General features: G+C 37.7%; 1 protein-coding gene across 3 annotated transcripts in view; it reads right to left on the reverse strand.

The window, feature by feature from the left end:
* The window catches only part of LOC107699013 (zinc finger protein 385B-like), a 152,532-nt gene that overhangs the window by 98,706 nt on the left and 37,458 nt on the right, over positions 1-16,368 (reverse strand). Inside the window, exons 1-2 of one of the 3 annotated variants that reach the window (XM_016500161.1) lie at positions 12,656-12,772; positions 12,263-12,580 (exon numbers count right to left, since the gene is read on the reverse strand). In XM_016500161.1, the coding sequence (XP_016355647.1) occupies positions 12,263-12,580; positions 12,656-12,671 (334 nt within the window). In that variant the 5' untranslated portion in view covers positions 12,672-12,772. Of the gene's footprint in view, positions 1-12,262; positions 12,773-16,368 lie in introns of those variants that run through there. The other 2 variants (XM_016500164.1, XM_016500160.1) reach the window with 2 other exon arrangements.

A 16,368-nucleotide genomic window follows, 5' to 3' on the forward strand; every position in this document is an offset into this window, starting at 1 on the left:
TATATATATATATATACACCTTGCTACGTGTACTGCGTTAGGCTAACCGAGACTTGTCATTTGCACTTATATATTGTTGCTCTTTTGTTAGTTTTGACTGCTTTTATGGTCCTCATTTGTAAGTCGCTTTGGATAAAAAAATACTAAAGACAAAATAACAAATAATAAAATAAAATTATAGTAAAACACTATGCTACATACACTTATAACTTAATAGATCCAAGCCAAAACAATTTAAATAAATAATAAAAAAATAAATCACATCACTGAAATAGTTTAACAGTGCTGAAAGTATCTAAGGCACAATGACAGGGCTCCGCTGATGACTGTACTAAACCAAATGACACATTCATGACACCCCGTCGCTCAGAAGGGGCTTGTCACAAATCAGAATGATTGGCGATCTGAAAGGACCCGGGACACTGAGAGAGAGAATCAGATGGACGGGTCCTGCCATCGGAGGTGACAAAATGAATGGAGAAGTGGCTTGCACAACCTGACACTCATGAGTAAACGGCCACGCTGGCTTAGATAAATGTGTGAGTATATGTCACCGGATGAGCCCCGTTACCCCACGGCTCAGAAAGCTTCAAGCAGCTGCCAAACGACATACTAACACTGCGGGTAACTGAATATTTCAGCCCTGGTTGGACTACACAAGCCACCAGTAATGTCACACTGAGCTATCACGGTTACATCTAGTCATCGTTTCCAAAGGCTAGCATCACCTGTTTGTGTGTGTGTTAATTACAGAACAGTGACAATGTTCCACTGATGAACGCTGGCTGAATGAGATGGATGTAAAAATAATCTTTATTTAAGCTACACAGCACAGTAGTTCAACATGTGATGCAAAACATATTAAGTGAACATGAAACACAAGCTGTGTTCCAAAACCTATTACACTGCACTGATGAACACTGGCATCTAAGACCGCATGCTACTGTAACTGAAATGGAAACACCTCTGTTGATCACACAAATAGCGCTCCTAAGTTAAAACACCAGGGACGACTCAACTTACAACTACAAACTTGCAATTCCACCTTGACATTTCATCACTTGTGATATAATTAAATAAATAATTATTAATTAATTAGTTAAATAATAATTAATCTAATTTAGTGTATATATATTTAGTGTGTGTATATATATATATATTAGGGGTGTAACGGTTCACAAAATTCACGGTTCGGTTCGATACGACAGTGGTGTCACGGTTCGGTTCGGTACGTTGGTAATTGGTTACATCGCAATGTTGGAAATATTTCTGTTTTAAACCATGAAGGTGAGCCAATGGATATCACACACAAGCAACGTGCAAATTTTGCGCAAGAGTTACGCCGATGAACGTCTTAAAGAAAGTGAAAGTAAAAACGGAATGACGGATCTTTCGCATCTGACGCCGCATATTCTCTCAGAGACGACGAGACGACTAAAAAAATCTTTTTATTTCATTGATTTTTATTGATGACTGAAGTGTTAATATTTTAATCATAGGCCTATAATTTGTGGTTGCCATTGTTTAACAATAGTAACCATTGTCTTTGGATTTATAGTAAAACCATCGTTAATTTTCATAAGGGTTGTGTTGTTGTCTGCCCTAGCACCCTCTAAACCGATTATAAAACAATATGATTATGCCTATTTGTCTGTTAAATTACTAATGTAACTTTACAATAGATAACTACGATGTCCTTTAGTATACAGTATTTTGAGTGATGAGTAATGGGCTGCTACTGCTCAACTAAGAAAACAAAAACAAAAACAAATACAATAGCCTATTTACAGAAAAAACTGACCTGCACTTGAAATCCTGAACAGTAGGGCCTTAGAGCGGAACTGCACACACTCCAGCTCAAGAGCTCCACATAATCTAAACAATGAACTGCCTAACAATCTAACAACTGCTCATAGACAAATCTGCCGGAGCATAAGAGGAAATTATTCATGCAATCATCCAGTGAAATGCCGAGGGTAAAGCCATTAGGCTTAAATCCACTGTTAATGAAATGTCACACCTCTGGAGTAGAGTCCTGCTGTGTTCCTCATTTACGTTCCTCTCCATCTCATCTGTATCCGTGCTCTGGTCAGGCCAGCTCACTAGCTTTGAGCTTTCTGTGAGACAGGAGTCAGACAGGAATACTGAAACAGCCAGTCGTGTTGCTAACCACTCGATAGACTCCCCACAAGAAACAATGATTCACTTTACTCAAGCAAAGAATAATTGGATATATCGTGTGATTTTTTTTCTCTGTTATTTAAAATAGAATTTCATTTCCTAGAAATGGCATAAATAAATCAATAAATCAATAAATAAATAACTTTAATATTAAATAAGATATAATTTCCTGATAAAATGCAATAAATAAAATGTATTTGTTTATTTATATTTTACAGAATCAATTCACACATGAATTAAATAATTCTATGTCACTGCTCTGCTCTCTGATATCTTTCAAATAAATATTTCATGTGCATTCATGTATGTATTTGGCAAATAGCTGTATAATAAGCAAGGAAATGTCCAGTCAGCTGGTCATTATCACAACATAAACACCTTCAGGAAGACCTGATCACCCTGTCTGGGTTTATTTTGCGATAATGACTATCTGACTTTCTTGCAGTGTAACAAAAAACAGGAACCAGGTGTCTGTCTATTGATGTGTCCCCATTGGCCAATACAGACTAGGGTTGGGCGATGTTTGCAGTGAAACATCGTGATGGACGATGACATCAGGGGGCGGGGCGGGGTTAGGGGTGTGCCCGAAGCGCGTTCTACAGAGCCACTAAAAGGTCAGCCGCTTGCTAGCGGTAGCCTGTTGCATTACAGTACACGAAAGTTCACTTACCACATCCACATGGACGATGGCATCGTCTATCGGCCCAACCCTACTACAGACAGTTTGGTTGATTATAAAAGAAGTTATCTAGTTTCATCATGTCAGTCTAGGCAGACTGAGCTGTTTTGAATGCTTTAAGTGTTGAAAACATTATCCAGTGCTATTAACCGTTCCAGAAATGCAGAAAACCTGCATAACTTGCAAAGTTATACACAAAAAGGGGTCTCTCATTCTCTTGCTCCAGTTTGTGAAATGGTGCTTTTAGATGTTTAGAAGCTTTGTGGTCACACAAAGCAGCATCTCTCTCCAAAACATGTTTTTAGCATAACGATGAGCTCACGCATCGGAAAAAAGTGAAAAAGAGAACATAAACAACAGTGAAAAATAATTCAAATATCACTTGTTTACCTCCAAACATATGGGCCCATTTTTCAACTTCAAACGGCGAGTAAAGGCTGTTTTCAAGAACAAGGCACGGCATATTCAAAGAAAAATCCACACCAAACTAATCCCAGGCTACTTATTTTACAATGCAGAGCGGCAGGTCAGGGAGGCAAATGAAGATAAGGTGCCCGCTGCATATAAACAAACAGAAAGCAAGAAATCCATGCCGCATACATGCTCCCAACAACATCACAGCCATGAATAACTTGTCATTCTGTGTGTGTGACCTAAGCAATTTCTCTCCAGGACATATTCTGAAGGTTAATCAAAAGGAGCTGGACGGGGGTGGGGTGTGGGGGGCAAGTTCGTTCACGGACACACGGGCAAATGTAAACCCACATGGAAAACAAGCCGAGGGGAAGGACAGGCCATCTGCTGGGAGGCGTGCGCTGGCCGTCCTAGACTCATCAAACGCCTGTTGGGTGGGTTGTCTCTCCCTCTGTCTATTCGACAGAAACACGTTTGATGGCGTTTGAATAGCAAATTGTCCGTGTAGTGTTGCATTCACATGGAAAATTGGATCTGAACATTTGCATAATTTTTCTTGCTTAAACAGGAGATTGTTTTTTGCAACAGGAGGCATTTTTATTTCCTCCATTTTTCCAATCACAGCACATATGTGGCCTACTCTACACCTGGTATACAGTACTTCACAATCAGAAGCGCTTGACCACATTAAAAACAAGGTAAAAATGCACCTAAGATGTATTGCAATCAGATCAATGAATTTAAATGTTGTCAGTGATGGATTCCATATTTGAAGATGAAGAAGAAGAAGAAGAAGAAGGAGGAGGAGGAGGAGGAGGAGAAGGAGGTTAAGATCAAGAAGAAGTTTAAGAAAAAGAAAGCAGTAAAGAAGAAGAAAATTGTAAAGAAGAAGAAGAAGGTTAAGAAGGTGAAGAATCTGAAGATGAAGAATCTGAAGAAGAAGGAGAAGGAGGAGGAGAAGAAGAAGAAGAAGGAAAAGGAGGAGGAGGTTAAGATCAAGGTTAAGAAAAATAAATTAAGGCAAAGAAGGTGAAGGTGAAGGAGAAGAAGAAAAAGAAGGTGAAGGAGGAGAAGAAGAAGAAGAAGAAGGTGAAGAAAGAGAAGGTGAAGGAGAAGAAAAAGAAGGTGAAGAAGGAGAAGAAGAAAAAGAAGGTGAAGAAGAAGAAGGAGGAGGAGGAGGTGAAGAAGGTGAAGAAGAAAAAGGTGAAGAAGATGGAGGAGGTGAATAAGAAGAAGGAGGAGGAGATGAAGAAGGAGAAGGAGAAGAAGGAGGAGGTGAAGAAGGAGAAGACTTTTTGACTTTTAAAACCTCTTTAATTTACACTATTTCTCAACACATTACAGAGCTAATACACAAAAAACACAACAAAACATAAACAACAATTTTACCAATTAAAAACCATGTTTCCAAACTCACTCAGTGTCACTAAAGCATCTCTCTCACACCCCTCCTCATTTTGAAAAAAGGTACATTATCAGTTTGTTTACAATATGCAAATTCAACAGCAACCCTAAATTCTACCAATGATTTAAAAAGAGACAACAAGTCAACATCTTGACCAGCATTTTTACATTGATGTGATTTCAGGATTGCTAACTTGGCTTGTCCCAATAAAAAAATGGCAAGTACACACTTTTCACGCCACGTCTGCTTATACTTGCAACCAAGGAGGAGAAGGAGAAGGAGAAGGAGAAGGTGAAGGTGGAGGAGGAGGAGGAGGAGGAGGAGGAGGAGAAGGTGGAGAAGAGGAGAAGGAGAAGAAAGTTGTTAAGAAAAACAAAGGAGAAGAAGTTTGTTAAGAAGAAGAAAAAAGAAGTAGGTTGTTAAGAAGATGAAGGGGTGAAGAAGAAGAAGAAGAAGAAGAAGGTTAAAAGAGAAGAAGGTTAAGAAGATTAAAAAAGTAGCAAGAAGAAGAAAAGGAAAGGTAAAGAAGGAGGTTAAAAAGAAAAAGAAGAAGGGCTTTTTATTTTGTGCTGGTAAATAAGATCAGAACTCTGTTTGATCACACTGGAGATGCACTGGATTCGAAGGTATAAATGTAATCCAGCTAAAGAAAATCCACATACGATCCATATACGAGATGCATGTTAATGGCAGGTGTAAAGACGGCCTCTGTGTTTGAAGTATACATTCATGAGGGAAGCCCACAAGGCAACATCCTCTCACAGCTCCACTCTGAGAGCCTAATTTTCCCAGGTTGAGATGAGGGTTGCGTTCATGTGAGAATGCCGCCTCACACCCCTGCTGCTCTAAATATGAATCTTTCAACCGAGACCATTAAAGTTTCATTCCGGCGATGGCTGTACCTCGCGCACACGTCATGACTCATCAACTGAGACTACATCATCGTGAGGCGACCACATTTCACCAGACGGCAGACGACTGGCCAAATGATTTATGACATTTATTCAACAAAATGCTGCATAATTCAAGCAGTTTCACTAATGAGTTCATTTACAAAAAACCTCTCCTGAGCTAAAAACATTTGTGAGAGCATTTAAATTTTTGTCTCAAATCCGGCGTTTTTTGTTAGGTTGTTCATGTTACCTTTTAAATGTGGCCCAAACCATACACAGGTTTGGTTCCTAAACTGACCCGCATGCATTAAAGACCTCACACTGGCTCTTTCATCAGAAGTAAACAAATAAAAGGAGGCAATGCCGGTGAAGCTGATGTGCAGTGAAGGCTGGCATCAAATTGCATGTTGATTAATTATGAGGGCGGAAGGTAAAAAAGGGTAAAATTTGAATAATGCATTCTATGGAGTCATACACGACCTCGATAGAGCAGAATGGATGGAAGAATGATCAGAACCAGGAAAGATATTCACACATAATGAATTTCAAAATGGGCCATCCTTTGACTTTATATGTCAGCATCTTTCTGCAAATCTTACAAATTATGAAGTATTTTGAATTAAAACTGACATAAATGCACACAATTTCAACTTGACTGTTCACATGGGAAATTTTTTGGTTTGTGTTTTGAATAAATAAAATACTTTAAGCAAGGACAATGTTACAAAAATATTTCAATCTTTTTATTTATTTATTTAATTTGATCAAATAAATGCAGTCTTGGTGAATATAAGATCCTTCTTTCAAGTCTTACTGACCCCAAATTTTTAAAAGATGATATGTACATGCAAAACCATTACATGTTCATCATAAAGTTCTCAACAATTTTCATAATATCATTTAATATGATATTTTGTCATTATATGCAATTAAAATAACTTTATCTTAAATTTATACATCAGTACTAACATTTTAGCTTCTATTGTTCCTGTGCAAATATCTTGTGTAATATAGCAAATACTGTATGTTTTGCACAGTTCTGTAATAAATACAGTATTAAACAAGTCAGTACAATATTTTATGATTTCTGCCAAGGGTAAATCATACATGCATTTATGATGAATGTCAAGTTTGACTGAAACTGCACAATGAAACAGAATATCTTCATTGTTCACACTGCAAAAAAATGGATGCCTTTCCAATTTATTTCCAGACACGACAGTGACCCAGATCAGGGTCACTGTTTTTTTTTTCAAATGAAAAGGTCAGATTCAATCTCAGAAAAAAAAGTGCATCTTTAGGGGTACAACAGCTTGTCACTGGGGCAGTGCACTTAAAAAAAAAAGTGAAAAAAAGTGATGTGACATGTGGCCAAGTATGGTGACCCATACTCGGAATTAGTGCTCTGCATTTACCCCTAAAGGGGCATCTTTTAATCTTATTTACCCCTAAACGAGTTATAGTACTTGATAGGTACTAAAGGGATACAGAGTTTCTCAGAAGTCAGAAAGAGCTTTATTACCAAGTATGTTTACACACACAAAGAATTTGACTTGAAGACAGAAGCTTCCAGTGCAGAAGAAAGTACAGACATAGTGCAAACATACATGATAGTGCAGACGTACATAGGAATAACACAGTAGAGATGGAATATAACACTAATAAGAGAAACAGAAAATTAAATAATAATGCACTATATACAGACTTAGAAGTGTAGAAAAAAAAGGTAATTGTTTAAATTGTTTAAAAAGTTGTCCCTTTAATAGTAGTGCCCCAATGACAAGCCGCTGTACCCCTAAAGGTATAATTTTTTTCACATTTTATGTCTGGCAGCAGTGTTCAGTATTTTTGCTGGTAACAATATCATCCAAAAAAAAAAAACAGATCTGTGATATGACGAGGGAACAAATTACATTTGCGCCACACTCGGCTGTGAATGTAGCTTATGTTTGTTTTAATCTGAGGTACTTCAGACAGAATCAGAGCAGACATGCGTAAGCTATGATGACTCGAACAGGAAGAGTGAATTTGTCTGGCTTATTCACGTCATTAGTCATTTTTTTGGCCACCTTATCAATAGAAATGGAAAGGAAAAAAGGTGAAAAGGAACAGGACTTGGAAATATGAGTCTGCCAGACTTGAACTCAAAGTCTGACTTTTTTTATGATGTTTACAAACATTATTAATCTTAGTTAAAAAAATACTACCATCTTCACCTGCAATGAACAAGCCATAATGACGAAAATGTCTCTTTTTAAGATGATAGCACTGCCATCTAGTGGACACTACTGCTTTGACCACAACAAGAATATGATACACATGTAGGCCTAGTCACACACACATGCACTTTCACACACATGGACTACAGAAATGTACTCAGTATATAGTAAGCAAATGAAGTGCCACGTTGGCAGAAACACTCTCAATAATCCATCAAAGTCAGCGCACAGATGTGAGGAGCAAGCACAGCTTTTTTCCTCAGCGGTCTGAGCAGATCTGATCTACTGTCAGTCAACAGGACACCACGATAAAGCGCAGCACATCCTCCCTGCTGTAATTACATATGTCCGGCTCAGACTACAGCAAATAATGAGCAGCCTGCTTAAAGATTCAGAGCCACTGACACCGCCTGCAGCGCGAGGCACTGTCCAACTGAAATGGCCTCAATCACAAACACAAACGCTCAATGAATTCATTTGAATGCTAATTCATTTTACAAACACAGCAAAAGACATTTATGTTAATGTTATTATTAGTGCTGTCAAACGATTAATCGCGATTAATCACATCCGTGTGTATTTATTATGTATAAATACAAACACATGCATGTATATATTTAAGAAAAATATGTTGTTTATATATTAAATATATAATAATAATATAAATATATAAATGTATATACACATGTAAATATTTTCAAAATATATACTGAATGTGTGTATTTATATATACATAATATACAAACACAGTACACATAAATATATTATGTAAATAAAAATGTTTATTTTGGATGTGATTAATCGCGATTAATCGCTTGACAGCACTAGGTATTATGAAAAACATACTATTCAATAATTATTATTTAATATACAGTATGCATATATTTCTATTACAGATTTAGAATTTCAAATATTCACAATAAATTCAATATGATTTCACGTGTGATATAAAAATTTAATATTTTGTGCTGTAAAATATAACACTATATTTAATGTGTATCATGACAATGATTGTTTGGTACAAAATAATGGGTTTCCAGGCAGAACCCATTCGAAATACATAGCAAATCTCATAAAATTGCAAAAAATATTGCATAAATCTGAAGATATTGAGTTTCTTTGGCTCCTTGGCCTAGCCCTAGCTAACCTATTCTTTTAAAATGGCAGTTGAGGCGTTTAGAGATGACTGCCCAAATGCACCAACCCCTGCAGCTCTTATTGCTGTTTATTGAAGCTCCATGGAGCATCAGAGACGCTCCCACAGAGAGAGAAAGATGAAAACACATGAGCTTTCACTCCCAGACATCCCTGCAGGAGCAGCAGCTGTGCGGGGCAGATCAAACATCACCTCTGCTTTTCACACACTCATATAGTTAAAAACAAAAAAATAAATATATATCACTCTCACACTCTCACATCGACATGCGCATGTGGGCTGACGTGCATACCACCAGCCAAACATAATCTGACAAACACGTGGAAAACTCGATGACACACTTACAAACTATGCACTATGCATTTACATCACACTATAGATGAAAAGTGAATATGCTTGTCAAACCTCTACTGAGTGCTTAATCCTGTTCTGTTCACCAGAGTGGAAACTGCATTTCATAACCAAATTCACTATGGGAAAGTTCAGGTAGTGACAACTGCATATTAAATCTGCACAGACAACTACTTACAAATGCAATGACATCACTATTTTGGATAGAAGAGCTATGGATTGAAGAGCTATCCAAGTTGCTACGGAAAAAATTTTTTAAAAAATCACAGAAACAGAGATAAGTGTCTTGACATTAATAGTTTTTAATATCAGACTTTTCACCAGTAGGTTTTACCACCAGCTTTACCTGCAACTCATGTGTTACAGTTGAGTACTTATTTTTCTGAAAATAGTTGTGCTGCTTACTATTTTTGTAGAAACCATGGTACATTTTATTGGGATTCTTTGATGTTGAAAGTTCATAAGAACAGCATTTATCCTATTTAAAATATAATTATTTTGTAACATTATAAATTGATTTACTGTCACTTTTGATCAATTTAATGCATCCTTGCGCAATAAAAGAATACATTTTTCAAACTTTTGAGTTTATATGGTATATAATAGTTTATAATATAAGATTTAATATAGATAAACAACATAAACAATCACAAGAACTTACATTGTGACTCAGAAGTCAATATAATTCCATATGGACAAATTTCCATCCCTGCTGGACCTCTGATTTCTTGCGAAAATGTCAAACTAACATTCATGTTTCTAGTTTACAGCTGCAACCATCACAGGTAAAAAAATGAACACTTCTGTAGACAAACAGAATGATAATTTAGGCAATTTTGAAAGATGTTTTCATTCCCCAAACTGTCTGTGTATGTGGCCAAAAATTATGACATACAACTTTTACATTTAATAGTCGAGTTACATCATGGTGGGAAAAATAATATCTGGGATTCTTCATGAGGGAAAGCACACAGATTATTTTACCAGCATTCATAAAGTCATGAAATTCACTATGGCATAGCAGACCTTCTAATAGTGCAATAAGCTCTTCAAACTGAATAAAAATTTCCATTTTGCTCTGGCCGCCCCTTCAAAAGAGGCAACAATTTTCCCATGGACTCTAACACAGTCTGTCTAATGTCTGTAGGCTATATGCTACTTTTCCACCAATCTAATGAAAGTTTGGTCACCACCGCTCTGACACTGCGCTGGCAGCCAGAGTCTCGCCTGCCAGTCCAGATCCAACTTCTCACGCTTCCTCTGCCCATCATCCACCAGTGCAACCCTAACAGTTTCCCAGGTAACATGCAAAACAAGAGCGTGTGTGTTTAAATATAAAGGTAACCTGGCATGCATGTGGTTCCTACTCATAAACTGAATGAGCTGTTAATACAGCTTCATCTTTAGTCTCAACAGTGCAAATAGCTTTGTTCCACCCACCAACCAGACTGTGAACACACTGATAAATTGTCACTTACTGGTCAAGTGCAGGTGCTGCCATTCGCACCAGTAACACATGCCAGCACCACCACAGGCCTGTTAAAGAGACACGTTATCCTCGAAGGCCCATGTGAGAAGCATACTTCAAGAATTTGTCAGAGACACCCAAGAGGTTACAAAGATGATGCACATGTCTCGGTTCTGCTATTTCCAGAGGCAGAAATTAACCAGGGCTTCCAACAAAAAATTCTACAGAAAGGTGGGTTGAGCCCTGCAAAACAAGACCCCTGTGGCCTAAGGAAGGCACCTTATATGATTGATTGCATTTAAAAACGGTATCCTGGCCACTGTTTTCACTACAATGAAAGTAATGAGGAGTGAGGTTGCAAAATAAAAAAAACAAAACAAAAAAAACATCATAATAGTTCCACCGAAATCAGAACTTGTGCGCTATATTGTGAGTCTTCTGATGTCATACAATATTTTTTGTGATAAACAGGCCAAAATAGTCATTATTCACTGATAAATTCAGTGAGCTGTTACTGTAACCTCGTGACCAGAGTCTGTGAGTTCAAATTAGTGATCCAAACTCAAGAACAAATCATTCAGAGGTGTGTTTCCCAAAAGCATCGTTAGCGAACAACAGTTGTGTTGTTACCAACATAGTACAACAATTCAGTGAATCCCGAAACCAGTTCCAATGAACATTTGCAAACAGCATCGCAAATTTGTTTTGTTGGAACTCAGCTCTCCACCTGTGTTTACAAGCATAGTTTCTTCTTAGTAAGACATACAGACTTAAATTGATTGTTTTTATCAACAAAATAGTCCTCAGATGCCATTTCATTATTTACAGCAATAATCTGACATTAAATTAATCTCAAACTAATTAGCAGAAGTTTTTAATCCACCACCTGCAAGAAACAAGAAATTTACCAGATATCATTACTGAAGGTTCTATGTTGTTGAACCAACGTGGCATGTGCGAGTTATTGCAGTTTCAAGAAACATTTTTGATGAGCTCCTTGATTTCTTCAACAATATATCATACTGTTACGCCACACCGTTGAATGCGAAACGCACCCCAGTTGGTTCTGTGAACTGGATCAACTGATTCATTAAAAAGATTTAACTCGTCAGTGGGACAGTGGGCAGTGTGTCGATATGTGACGACATTGCGTTACGGGCGTACCGAGTTCGAATCCTGGTTCGAGGACCTTTCCAAATCTCCAAAACTTGCCAGGATATTCTTTATAAAAAAATCTCCTTTTGTATTTCACAAAAGAAAGTCAAACGGATTTGGAAATGACATGAGGGTAAGAAAATGTTGACAGAATATTCATTTCTGGGTGAACTATTGCTTTAATAAGAACAACTCTTTAAAATGCCACATGAAATGTCGGGCCCTCTGAGTCAAACGCTAACTCAGGGCGCATTACCATCAGAGCGGTTTACGCCTGCACAAAAAAGCATGTCATCTCAAAGCATCAGAGGATTCTCTCCTCTGGGTTACAGAGGTCTTACCTTGACTGCCGCTGCTGCTGAGAGAGTGCAGAGGAGCAGGACCCGAGCTGACGCTTGCTGTGGGCAGCTCTCCATTATTCAACTGTTTGACCCTCTTGAGGTGAGACTTTCCATTGTAGTGGACCTGGGCCTGCGCAGCCGAGTGCAGCTGGATGTTGCAGACTTCGCAGAGCGAGTAGAGCAGCTTCTTCTTCTCCTGCTGGAGCTGCATATCTACGTTAGAGTCACTGGGATCCTTTACCTCCACGCAGCCTGGAATGGCGAAGCACAGTTGTCCATTTTCTATCAGCTGGGTGGGGCTCAAGGGGGTCTTCATACCTGCGGGACAACAAAGAGACAAGGGGTTGAAATGCAGAAAGTGTTTAATGCAAACCAGGATTGGTGATGACTCACCTTCTGAATTCTGCATCACCCCACACAGAGATTTTTGAAAACCAGGTGGGGAGAGTTTACATCCTAAAACCACCAAGGTAGAGAACTGAAAACGTGTGTGAGTGCGGATGTCTGGAGTGCTTGTGTGGGCTACATGGGTGGCTGAATGTTCTCACCTCCCTGAGCTCTGACTCCTCCCCTCTGCACGCCCAAGCCAAGCTTCCCCACTTATGGAACGGGCACAGAGCTACGGACTGACCTCCTGTGCCCATCTGTTGCCTTTGGTAAGAGACCCGACTCGCATACCTAATGCCCACGATTCTTACACAACCATCGTGAAGACAGTCGGCCTATGGGGGCACGAGCAGCTACGAAGGGCTTATTTCTGTCAGTGGCAGCAGGCGCCAAAACCGCTATTGTGTGTCTTGGGGTCTGTAAGACTGAATAAATTACATAAAACCTCCCTCCCGAGCCTCGACCTCTCAAGCACTACAATTGAATGGCCGGCGTAATGGATAGCTGCAAGTGTCCCCTGCAAGCTGAAGGGGAGTGTTGCGCTCTGGGAAACGGTGATCTCTTTAATCTGAAAATTGCAAAAACTGCATATCTAACCAGTCTGCACTAATGCCACGGCTGGAGGCTTCCTGGGCTGGATGATAAAGGATAAAGGAGCATAAAGATACCAATTGAGTCAGCTGCACTTTTGAGAGCATGCTGGGGATGAAATATCCATCGCTGTGCTCACGTATGCGTGTACATGAGTGTGAGAAGACATAGATTGCTGCTAAGCTCAGCCAGGTGAATCTCATGAAAACATGTCTTAGGGCTGGGCGATATGGCCAAAAATTCATATCTCTGTATTTTTGGGCCAATTTGCGATATACGGTATATATCTTGGTATTTTTGTTTTTGTGTTTGTATTTTTAAAAATCTGTATTTAATATATATTTATTTCTCTTACAGCCCAATGTTGTCCAACAAAACAATACATATTAAAGGCTATGAAAACAAATAAAGTGAATGTAACCATGTAAGCAGGGCAGAACTTATGGGGGCGGCGGCCCCTGGGCTTGAGGTTATGTTTGGGCCCTATACCTACACACATTTGCGATGATCGTGCAGATATTTGAAAAAAAAAACAGGACTCTTGTTTGTGTGATAGGCTAAGTATATCATAGGCATAGCTATGTTATAAAAACAGAAACTCATTAAATTGCCATTTTTTTATTTAAAATCATTTTGATGACATTTCTTCCCCACTATGTGTAATGGCAGTAAGACAAGAGAGAGCGCTCAAAACTAATCAAATGATCACATAATTTAGTGGAACATTTATATAGTAATATAGAATCATCCTCTGTAAAGAAATGAGGTGTGAACATTTGAGAATTTGTCATTATCTTTCTAAATGTGCGACCTTTGGGGCTAAAGGCTTAATGGAGCTGTTTAAAGTAGCCATGTGATAACAAACTAATCGGTGCAGACGCGATTCAATACGTGTGTCCTTCTTCCATGTGAAATAATCATAAATACCAGTTCATGCTGGCTATTAACAATCAAATGAAATCACTATCAGCAAAATTCATAGATGTATTGTGCATAAATGTTAAATTTAAATATAACATTTTAATGTAGAAATATTAAAATGATTGCAAAAATGAAATGCGCTACTTTTTTAAATATGAAACTACAACCGCCAATAGGTGGCAGCAAGTTACTGTCTTAATGAGTGAGTTGAATCAACCGGGCTGCAGCCCACTCAAGCCCAATGGTAAGTCCGGCCATTCATGTAAGTAAGCCTTTATATTATGTGCAAAAAAGGGTTAAAATCACCTCATATCGAATCGCTTATAAAGAAAATATCGATATATCGTACAAACCCGATATACCGCCCAGCCCTAACATGTCTACATTTCACCCCTAAATAAAAAAAAATGCATTTGGATATTATTTTCATGAAATTATTATTATTATTATTATTATTATTATTATTATATTGTGTCTGGACTTATTATTGAATCTTGCTTATTATTGAGTATTATTGTAATTTCAGTACAGTATATTGTAATTTACAGTAAAATAATAATAATTATTATTTTATACATTTATAATTCTTTTATATAAAACATTTATATAGCGCTTTTCTGGGCACTCAAAAGGCTTTATATAGAAGGGGGGAATCTCCTCGTAAATAAAAGGCAATGCAACAAATATTATGATGTACAAATATGATGCACACCAAGATGTGCAACTATTTTTCAAATGCATAATCTAGACAAATATCTTTCTGTAGTTTATTGAAAATACTCTATATAAAAATTTGGTATAAATGTGTTATTTATTTTATATTTTATTTTACCATATTGCAGGATTGCAGGGGAAATATACTGAATTACCATGACAATTTCACAATACAAATTCATTTTATTTAAGTGAAATAACATTTCTTGTTTCTTCCTTTTGATTTTAGGGTGAAATGACCCAGACATGGATGCAAGCATAAAGGCTGCACACATGGAGTCCACGTTTGGGTCTGTCCAGTAATCCTCCTGACACTGTCTCAGTAATCTCTGTGGGCAGCTGCACACTCTAATCCCTGCAGATAAACTTCCTCTAACTTCCTCTGCCTCTCGGGCCATTCAGCTCTCCTCCATTCCTTAGCACTTTCTCAAGAATCTATTGTATTCAGAGAAAGAAAAACTGTAAGTGGAAATCCCTGATGTTAATCACTTTCTTTCAATGTTGTGAATCTATTTCTCAAACTCCCTACTATTACTTAAGCTTGAGCGTTACTCTACTTTGCGGTGGAAATGAGGCCAGTGACAAAAAAAAAAAGAGAGAGAAGCTGCAGTGGTTTTGGTGACCTGTATTCGCAGGCAGGGTTTCCAGATATGTTGCGTGATTTGTGTCCTGGGGTTTAGAGGAAGTAAGCCACCTGTGATGCTCAGTTCACATCACAGACACATCTGTTCATTTAGCGGTCAACGAATCAACCAACCAGGGTCCTCTACTTTCCTCCAGTGTCATCTCCAACACTTGGAACTCAAACTTACTACACAATATGCACTCTATACTGTATTTTAAAAACAGTATGGGGCATACTATTTATGTGTTATTCAACAAACATTTTTAAAAAAGTATGAAAATGACTGCTCGTGTTTCCACCACAAGAAAGGTAATTGCAACTTTTTATCTCACACTTTTTATCTCACAATTCTGACTTTTTCCCCCTCACAGTTCTGAGGGTTTTTTGTCTGTTTGTTTGTTTTTAATAAATATAAAATTTAGTTTTTTTTTTCTGCTACAAAATAAAAAAGGTAACTGAAACCTTTTATATTATAATTCAGACTTTTATCTCGCAATTGCGAGTTTATATCTCGCAATTCTGACTTTTTTCTCAGAATTGTGATGAAAAGTCTGAATTGTAAGTTATAAACCCAGAATTGCTAGAAAAAAAACAACTGGAACTGTGTGATAAAAAGTCTTTTAAAAAGTTAAAAAAGTTACCATTTTTATATTCCATAGAGAAAACAGGTTTCCACAGGCAATTGATGGAAATGAGTTAAATAATCCAGATTAAACTAGGAAATAAAAATAATTCAATTAGTTGAAGAACTCTGGTGTATATACAATACTAGGTGTAAATGATTAAACATGCAACAGATAGCTTTAAAGGGGTCATATGATGTTGCTAAAAAGAACATTATTTTGTGTATTTGGTGTAATGAAATGTG

This window comes from Sinocyclocheilus anshuiensis, unplaced genomic scaffold (assembly GCF_001515605.1).
Source record: "Sinocyclocheilus anshuiensis isolate Anshui unplaced genomic scaffold, SAMN03320099.WGS_v1.1 scaffold18, whole genome shotgun sequence".
Lineage (NCBI taxonomy): Eukaryota > Metazoa > Chordata > Actinopteri > Cypriniformes > Cyprinidae > Sinocyclocheilus > Sinocyclocheilus anshuiensis.